The 10,177-nt window shown below is 44.5% G+C and overlaps 1 protein-coding gene across 1 annotated transcript; it reads right to left on the bottom strand.

Moving 5' to 3' along the window:
• Positions 1 to 545: 545 nt before the first annotated feature.
• LOC311135888 (galactosylgalactosylxylosylprotein 3-beta-glucuronosyltransferase 1-like) lies at positions 546 to 3,208 on the bottom strand. The gene is made up of 4 exons (XM_084169911.1): positions 3,030 to 3,208; positions 1,849 to 2,369; positions 1,169 to 1,465; positions 546 to 651 (listed from the first exon to the last, which is right to left on the bottom strand). The coding sequence occupies exons 1-4, from the start codon at positions 3,181 to 3,183 to the stop codon at positions 565 to 567; spliced, it is 1,059 nt and encodes a 352-aa protein (XP_084026037.1). The 5' UTR covers positions 3,184 to 3,208; the 3' UTR covers positions 546 to 564.
• Between the last annotated feature and the right edge of the window lie 6,969 nt (positions 3,209 to 10,177).

A 10,177-nucleotide genomic window follows, 5' to 3' on the forward strand; every position in this document is an offset into this window, starting at 1 on the left:
TACAGTACTATTACAGTACATATATATTTCACCCTGATCCTGCCAGCTTGTCTTTTGTCAGTCCGTTTGGAATCCCAGCCATATATAACCTGTAATAACACAATGGTATATGGGCTTAGGAGATGTGCAAAGAAAATACATAATCAAGAATAATTATTTAATCATCATTACTACTAAACACAGAGATAATAGTTTAGGCAAATGAGAAGAGGTGTTCTAGAAACCAAAGACATAAAACCACATTAATAAAACTAGCTTTTTTGTGTGGATTTTCTGTCAAGTTATGAGATGAAATCATAACATCCCTGTTATACAAATTCAGACAGATTCGGCAAAGCTTTAAACTGTGAATAATAATACAATATCAAAACCTTTAATAATAATAATAATAAGCTCACAGGGGCTCAGAAAGGCAGGTTGGCCCTCAGACATAGGGTTGCAAAATTCCGGTAACATCTGTAAAATCTGGGAACTTTGGGAAAGGTACTGGAATTTTGCAATATTAATTCATCCCAGACCCAGTAACTTTATAGCTCTCTTATTACCTGTGCTCAAAAATAAGTTTCATATCTCCACGTTGGAGTCCGTAAATCCTTTCTTTCCCTCGTTCACCAGGACAGGCTTCTCTGTCCTAGTATGCCATACAAGTACCTGTTTGGGGGGGGGGGGGGTTCAAGTAAAAAGGGTGGAAAATTTACTGTTGAAAGCATTTTTATACCACTTTAAAGTTAGCGAGGGGTTAGGCTTAGTGGTTAAGGTTAGGGTTAGGGTTAGGAGTTAGGGTAAAGGGTTAAGGTTAGGGTTAGGGTTAGGGTTAGCTGACATGCTAAGTAGTTGCAAAGAAGCAAAACATTTGTAAGTAGTTGCTAAAGTTGCCGTGAGGAGTTTCGAACATGCAACCTTTGGGTTGTTAGACATTTGCATTATATGGCTACCCATCCACCGCGACCAACCACCCTCCTTTCATTTTTGCCTTAAGTAACATTCTGTCTTAATGTAACCATATTAAACGTAACATATCATATTAATTTGAGTGTCCCGGATTTTCATTTACTATGTTACATCTATGAGACCAGCCTGACCCAGTGGGAATCAAACCCACAACCCTAGCATTGCAAGCAACATGCTCTATCAACTGAGCCACACAGGACAACTCTTAGTTCCTCACCTTAGTGCAATTAGCAGCCTTGGGCTCCAGGTCGCTGAGGGTGACCAGCTCCCGCAGTAAGCTGCTCTCCTGGTATCCTCCCTTGACGCCCCGCAGCTTGAAGTAGGCCTGAGGCTTAAAGAGAATGAGGCGGAGGTTCACCGCAAACCCAGCCATGTCTATGGCAAAGGGGCGGTTGGGGTCAAACACAGTCTTCCAGCCGTAAACCTTGCCCATGGTGTTGACTTTAGGGGACTCGTAGCGCAGGCCGCCCACAAAGGCTACAGGCCACACAGACACCTTCCTCGTTGAACGCATCTAGACAAGAGGAAGGAGAGAGAGGGTAGAGCCCATAGAGATCCTATATAAGTGTTCTATGTCATTCTATGGATGGAGAAGGATTACTATGTGATCAATAAGTATACATTTCCAATATAATATATACATTTTTGTGAGGAAATAGCTATTTTAATTTGTATCATGTTCAAATATTGGAATTCATGTTTATAAACTTTGTTTAGGGCAGGTGTCAAGTGATGCCTATGTGTTGAGGCTGTGCATTTGCCTAGTGGCATATTGTAAGGAGCAATGCTCTTTATTTAATTATACTAGTGCGCACTGAAACCAAAATTGTTGCCTATTTTGGTAGCAAAAGAGGAAACAATTCTGTACTGCACAACATCTTTCCCTGTTCCACTCACCTCCTCAAACAGGTCCAGACTATAGGTGTTGTCATCGTCTGCAAAGTAGACGATACCCGGCTGGCTGTTGCTGTTGTTGGGGCTGAAGGTCTCTCTGAGCCAGCGCAGGGCCAGGTTCCTCTGCATGGTTCCACGGGGTATCCTGGGGTCCGTCATGTCCCCACGCAGCTTATAGTTCCTGGGTGTCTCCACGTTAAGGTGGGTGTAGTTCAGGCCTGTTTCCTGGAGGAGCCTGGTGACTAGCGGGGTTCGTCGCTGAGAGTCCTCAACCAGGATCCAGTGCAGGTTGGGCACGTGGAGGAAGGTGTTGGCCAGACGGGTCAGCTCTGCCTTCTGGACCGGCCGGCTGTAGGTTGGGGTGACGACGTGGAGGGTGGGGAGGACATTAGACCAGAGCGGTTGGCGGCTGTAGATGTACTCGGTGCGCAACACCTTCACAATGTCCTTGTTGTTCTCCGAGGAGCAGGGCTCCTTGAGGGTGAAGGTGTTCTGGGAGTCTCGCCGACTCTCATGTCTGTCATCTACGATGGGGCAAAAATCTGAACTGTTTTTGGTATAATAAACGTTTATAGACTGTATAGGAACTGCACGTTTCCATAGAGATGGCCTTCGTAGAGAGAGAGGAGACATCTAATCGTGCAAATAGTCTTCTTCGTCTGTTATGGAGTTAGATTTCAGTCAAAAGGTTTAATGAATGTGTTGTTCTGAAATCTAACTCCATACTCTTTTGTTAGACATGTAATCTCCTTGTGATAAACATAATATACTCATCACTAACTTATAAAGTAATTAGTTAGATGTCAGACTGATATGAGTCAGTTAAAGGTTTGAATCCGATTAGAGAAATTAATAAATTATGTGGACAATCAATTTTCTACTGATAGTGCTCAAATTGATAGCAAAATGACATTAATAACATTTCTTTCAGACACTGATGAAATGTTCAGCTCATTATGAACAAAAACCTTTTTCCATTGTGTTAAAAGTTTTGCAATAGAAAATGCAGCATATTCTGATAAAAAGATAAGTGGTGGGAAAATGCCAAAAATTAAGGTGGGAAATCATGTGTAGACGTTGTTCTTTTTAATCATGTCTTTTAAGTGTACTATATTAAATGGAGCATCCCAGAATAAGCAAAGATATAAGTAAATCAAACGTGTTCCTCTACTCAAGAGACTAACCATAAAACCCCCTACATAGGGAAATTGAGGAACGACTTTTACCCTTTCGAGCAGCTAGCAGAGGGGCGATGGCACTCTGATGCCAAACAGTGATAAGTAGCGTCCAAGGCAACACGATCAACACAATGGCCAGAATGTCTCGTCTCTTCGGCATCTCCGGGGTCAAACCTGAGCCACGTCATTACCTGCAACACACATTTTGGGTTAAGAAAGGGTAACACAGTTATACTAAGCTCATGTAGCATGTATTAGTTATATTCTTCAAGAATCAATAGGCAGCCTTTTTATCATTAATTGAGATTACCTTAACAGCAGGACATTTTCGACATTGTGCCTTTACGGTAAATACCAGGTGTTATTTCTGGATGGATTTCTGAACAATGGCTTCAGTATAAAACGTTGAACTTAAAGAATTGGTGACAGCGATCCTCCACTTTTCAAACAGGTTACAGTGCCTTCAGAAAGTATTCAGACCCCTTGACTTTTTCCACATTTTGTTACGTTACAGCCTTGTTCTAAAATTGATTAAATCGTTTTTTCCCCTCATCTATCTACACACAATTGTGAGGACAGATGCTGGGAGACGAGAAGCAAGTACAGAGAGTGAACATTTAATATATACAGACATGAAAAATAACACAGAAAGCGTCTGGACAGGGGAAACATAACGACATGAATGCTGACACAGGGATCACAATTGAGGAACAGACAGATATAGGGGAGGTAATTTAAACAGTGATGAAGTCCAGGTGAGTCCAATGAAGCGCAGATGCGCGTAACGATAGTGACAGGTGTGAGTAATGATGGGCAGCCTGGTGCCCTCTAGCGCCCGGGAGGGGGAGCAGGAGCAGGTGTGACAGTACCCCCACCTCTAGGGACGCCGCTGGCCGAGGCGCGGGAACCTGTTGAGCCTGACGGACCAGCCAAGGCGTGGGAACCTGTTGAGCCTGACGGACCAGCCAAGGCGTGGGAGCCTGACGAGCCGGCTGAGGCGTGGGAACCTGCCGAGCCAACCGAGGCAGGAAACCTCTCCAGCTAGCGAGGCATTGGAAGCCTGGCGAGCCAGCTGAGCCATCCCCAGTTCCCTCGGCCGCGGCACCCGGACCAGACGTCACAAACCAACAAAAAAATAAAAAAATAACTCCCTGATGCATCCAAATTTGGTGTCAGCATTCTGTGAGGATAGACGCTGGGAGATGAGAAGCAAGTACAGGGAGTGAACATTTAATATATACAGACATGAAATATAACACAGACAGTATCTAGACAGGGGAAACATAACGACATTAATGCTGACACAGGGATCACAACTGAGGAACAGACAGTGTCCAAACGTTTGACTGGTACTGTAAGTATTCAGACCCTTTATACAGTACTTTGTTGAAGCACCTTTGGCAGCGATTACAGCATCAAGTCTTCATGGGTATGACGCTACAAGCTTGGCATACCTGTATTTGGGGAGTTTCTCCCATTCTTCTCTGCAGATCCTCTCAAGCTCTGTCAGGTTGGAATGGGAGCATTGATGCACAGCTATTTTCAGGTCTCTCCAGAGATGTTTGATCGGGTTCAAGTCCTGGCTCTGGCTGGGCCACTCAAGGACATTCAGAGACTTGTCCCGAAGCCACTCCTGCGTTGTCTTGGCTGTGTGCTTAGGGTCATTGTCCTGTTGGAAGGTGAACCTTCGCTCAAGTCTGAGGTCCTGAGTGCTCTGGAGCAGGTATTCATCAAGGATCTCGCTGTACTTTGCTCCGTTCATCTTTGCCTCGGTCCTGACTAGTCGACCAGTCCCTGCCGCTGAAAAATATCCCCACAGCATGATGCTGCCACCACCATGATTCACCGTAGGGATGGTGCCAGGTTTCCTCCTGACGTGACTCTTGGCATTCAGGCCAAAGAGTTCAATCTTGGTTTCATCAGACCAGAGAATCTTGTTTCTCATGGTCTGAGAGTCTTTAGATGCCTTTTGTCAAACTCCAAGCAGACTGTTATGTGCCTTTTACTGAGGAGTGGCTTCCGTCTGGCCACTCTACCATAAAGGCCTGACTGGTGGAATGCTGCAGAGATGGTTGTCCTTCTGGAAGGTTCTCCCATCTCCACAGAGGAACTCTAGAGCTCTGTCAGAGTGACCATTGGGTTCTTGGTCACCTCCCTGACCAAGGCCGTTCTCCCCCGATTGCTCAGTTTGGCCGGGCTGGCAGCTCTAGGAAGAGTCTTGGTGGTTCCAAACTTCTTCCATTTAAGAATGATGGAGACCACTGTGTTCTTGGGGACCTTCAATGCTGTAGACATTTTTTGGTACCTTTCCCCAGATCTGTGCCTCGACACAATCCTGTCTCGGAGCTCTACAGACAATTCCTTCAACCTCATGGCTTGGTTTTTGCTCTGACATGAACTGTTTACTGTGGGACCTTATATAGACAGGTGTGTGCGCCTTTCCAAATCGTGTCCAATCAATTTAATTTACCACAGGTGGAGTCCAATCAAGTTGCAGAAACATCTCAAGGATGATCAATGGAAACAGGTTACATCTGAGCTCAATTTTGTGTCTCATAGCAAAGGGTCTGAGTACTTATGTAAATAAGGTATTTCTGTGTTTTATGTTTAATAAATTTGCAAACATTTCAAAAAAGCTGTTTTCGCTTTGTCATTATGGGGTATTGTGTGTAGATTCCGGAGGATTTTTATAAAATGTAATCAATTTTTTAATAAGGCTGTAACGTAACAAAATGTGGAAAAAGTCAAGTGGTCTGAATACTTTCCGAAGACATTGTATATTTAGCCAGCTCATAGAGCCAGTGCATGAGGGTTTGATCCGTGGTGGAGCTAGCTGCCATCTAATGGGTGATCACGTGTGAATTCACCACATGGTAACCCTCCATTAAGTAGCTATCGCTCCAAGGCGGGTTCTACAAAGATAAAGCGTTTGCAAGAAACCTGCTTTCCCACCAAAGCCATTGCACACCAGAAAATAGGTCAGAGACAGCTGCAAGCTTTTCTTTCTTTCTGCCTTATAGAAAAGCAAGCTGGAACACTACATAAAGAATAAATCACATTGCTAATGATCTGAAAAAGCATAAAGAGGTTGTATTCTTAGTTTTTTTTAAGAACTGTAATATCCTATGTTTCGGAGTCGTGGCTGAACAATGACATGGATAATATACACCTTGCTGGCTTTTCCATGCATCGTCAATGTCGGACGGCAGTCTCGGGTAAGCTGAGAGGGGGAGGGGTGTTTATCTTTGTTAAGACCAGCTGGTGTGCAATCTCTAATGTTAAGGAAGTCTTGAGTTTTTGCTCGCTTGAGTTAGAATACCTCATAATAAGCTGCAGACCATACTATTTATATTTTTCGTAGCTCTCTATTTACCACCACAAACCGATGCTGGCACTAAGACTGGACTCAACAATCCGTATAGAGCCATAAGCACTTCTTGTGGCAGGTGATTTTAATGCAGGGAAACTGAAATCCGTTTTACCTCATTTTTACCAGCATGTCACCTGTGCAACTAGAACCAACAAAACTCTAGATCACCTTTACTCCACACACAGAAATGCATACAAGGCTCTATCCCTCCCTTTGGCAATTCTGACCATAACTGCTTACAAGCAAAAACTCTAACAGGAAGTATCAGTGATGCGCTTAATACATAAGTGGTCTGATGAAACGGAAGCTAAGCTCCAGCTAAAAAAGCTAAGCTAAAAATCCACCTTTCCATAAATATGTCTCTCACTGTTGCCGCTTGTTACAGACCCCCCTCAGCCCCCAGCTGTGCCCTGGACACCATATGTGATTTGGTTGCCCCCCATCTATCCTCAGAGTTCGTACTGCTTGGTGACCTAAACTGGGATATGCTTAACACCCTGGCCATCCTACAATCCAAACTAGATGCCCTCAATCTCACACAAATTATCAAGGAACCTACCAGGTACAACCCTAAATCCGTAAACATGGGCACCCTTATAGATATCATCCTGACTAACTTACCCTCTAAATACACCTCCGCTGTTTTCAACCAGGATCTCAGCGATCACTGCCTTATTGCCTGTGTCCGTAACGGGTCCGCGGTCAAACGACCACCCCTCATCACTGTCAAACACTCCCTAAAACACTTTAGCGAGCAGGCCTTCCTAATTGACCTGGCCCAGGTATCCTGGATGGATATCGATCTCATTCCGTCAGTAGAGGATGCCTGGATGTTCTTTAAAAGTGCTTTCCTCTCAATCTTAAATAAGCATGGCCCATTCAAAAAATTCAGAACCAAGAACAGATATAGCCCCTGGTTCTCCTCAGACTTGACTGCCCTTGACCAGCACAAAAACATCCTGTGGCGTACTGCATTAGCATCAAATAGCCCCCGAGATATGCAACTTTTCAGGGAAGTTAAGAACCAATATACACAAGCAGTTAGGAAAGCAAAGGCTAGCTTTTTCAAACAGAAATTTGCATCCTGTAGCACTAACTCCAAAAAGTTTTGGGACACTGTAAAGTCCATGGAGAATAAGAGCACCTCCTCCCAGCTGCCCACTGCACTGAGGCTAGGAAACACTATAACCACTGATAAATCTACAATAATCGAGAATTTAAACAAGCATTTTGCTACGGCTGGCCATGCTTTCCACCTGGCTACCACTACCCTGGTCACCAGCTCTGCACCCTCCGCTGCAACTTGCCCATGCCCCCCACCCCGCTTCTCCTTCACACAAATTCAGACAGCTGATGTTCTGAAAGAGCTGCAAAATCTGGACCCCTACAAATCATCTGGGCTAGACAATCTGGACCCTTTCTTTCTATAATTAGCCGCCGAAATTGTTGCAACCCCTATTACTAGCCTGCTCTTTCGTAACGTCTGAGATCCCCAGAGAGTGGGAAGCTGCCGCGGTCATCCCCCTCTTCAAAGGGGGTGACACTCTATATCCAAACTGTTACAGACCTATATCCATCCTGCCCTGCCTTTCGAACGTTTTTGAAAGCCAAGTTAACAAACAGATTACCGACCATTTCGAATCACACCGTACCTTCTCCGCTATGCAATCCGGTTTCCGAGCTGGTCATGGGTGCACCTCAGCCACGCTCAAGGTTCTAAACGATATTATAACCACGATCGATAATAGACAGTACTGTGCAGCCGTCTTCCTCGACCTGGCCAAGGCTTTCGACTCTGTCAACCACCGCATTCTTATAGGCAGACTAAATAGCCTTGGTTTCTCAAATGACTGCCTCGCCTGGTTCTCCAACTACTTCTCAGATAGAGTTCAATGTGTCAAATCGGAGGGCCTGTTGTCTGGACCTATGGCAGTCTCTATGGGGGTGCCACAGGGTTCAATTCTTGGGCTGACTCTTTTCTCTGTGTATATCAATGATGTCGCTCTTGCTGCTGGTGATTCTCAGATCCACCTCTACGCAGGCGACACCATTTTGTATACAGTGGGGAAAAAAAGTATTTAGTCAGCCACCAATTGTGCAAGTTCTCCCACTTAAAAAGATGAGAGAGGCCTGTAATTTTCATCATAGGTACATGTCAACTATGACAGACAAAATGAGAAAAAAATATCCAGAAAATCACATTGTAGGATTTTTAATGAATTTATTTGCAAATTATGGTGGAAAATAAGTATTTGGTCAATAACAAAAGTTTCTCAATACTTTGTTATATACCCTTTGTTGACAATGACACAGGTCAAACGTTTTCTGTTAGTCTTCACAAGGTTTTCACACACTGTTGCTGGTATTTTGGCCCATTCCTCCATGCAGATCTCCTCTAGAGCAGTGATGTTTTGGGGCTGTCGCTGGGCAACACGGACTTTCAACTCCCTCCAAAGATTTTCTATGGGGTTGAGATCTGGAGACTGGCTAGGCCACTCCAGGACCTTGAAATGCTTCTTACCAAGTCACTCCTTCGTTGCCCGGGCGGTGTGTTTGGGATCATTGTCATGCTGAAAGACCCAGCCACGTTTCATCTTCAATGCCCTTGCTGATGGAAGGAGGTTTTCACTCAAAATCTCACGATACATGGCCCCATTCATTCTTTCCTTTACACGGATCAGTCGTCCTGGTCCCTTTGCAGAAAAACAGCCCCAAAGCATGATGTTTCCACTCCCATGCTTCACAGTAGGTATGGTGTTCTTTAAATGCAACTCAGCATTCTTTGTCCTCCAAACACGACGAGTTGAGTTTTTACCAAAAAGTCATCGGACCATATGACATTCTCCCAATCCTCTTCTGGACCATCCAAATGCACTCTAGCAAACTTCAGACGGGCCTGGACATGTACTGGCTTAAGCAGGGGGACACATCTGGCACTGCATGATTTGAGTCCCTGGCGGCGTAGTGTGTTACTGATGGTAGGCTTTGTTACTTTGGTCCCAGCTCTCTACAGGTCATTCACTAGGTCCCCCCGTGTGGTTCTGGGATTTTTGCTCACCGTTCTTGTGATCATTTTGACCCCACGGGGTGAGATCTTGCATGGAGCCCCAGATCGAGGGAGATTATCAGTGGTCTTGTATGTCTTCCATTTCCTAATAATTGCTCCCACAGTTGATTTCTTCAAACCAAGCTGCTTACCTATTGCAGATTCAGTCTTCCCAGCCTGGTGCAGGTCTACAATTTTGTTTCTGGTGTCCTTTGACAGCTCTTTGGTCTTGGCCATAGTGGAGTTTGGAGTGTGACTGTTTGAGGTTGTGGACAGGTGTCTTTTATACTGATAACAAGTTCAAACAGGTGCCATTAATACAGGTAACGAGTGGAGGACAGGGGATCCTCTTAAAGAAGAAGTTACAGGTCTGTGAGAGCCAGAAATCTTGCTTGTTTGTAGGTGACCAAATACTTATTTTCCACCATAACTTGCAAATAAATTCATAAAAAATCCTACAATGTGATTTTCTGGAATTTTTTTCCTCAATTTGTCTGTCATAGTTGACGTGTACCTATGATGAAAATTACAGGCCTCTCTCATCTTTTTAAGTGGGAGAACTTGCACAATTGGTGGCTGACTAAATACTTTTTTCCCCCACTGTACATCTGGCCCTTCATTGGACACTGTGTTAACAAACCTCCAAATGAGCTTCAATGCCATACCACACTCCTTCCGTAGCCTCCAACTGCTCTTAAACACAAGTAAAACTAAATGCATGCTCTTCAATCGAACACT

Source organism: Coregonus lavaretus (genome assembly GCF_964263955.1).
Source record: "Coregonus lavaretus genome assembly, chromosome: 10".
NCBI classification, from domain to species: domain Eukaryota; kingdom Metazoa; phylum Chordata; class Actinopteri; order Salmoniformes; family Salmonidae; genus Coregonus; species Coregonus lavaretus.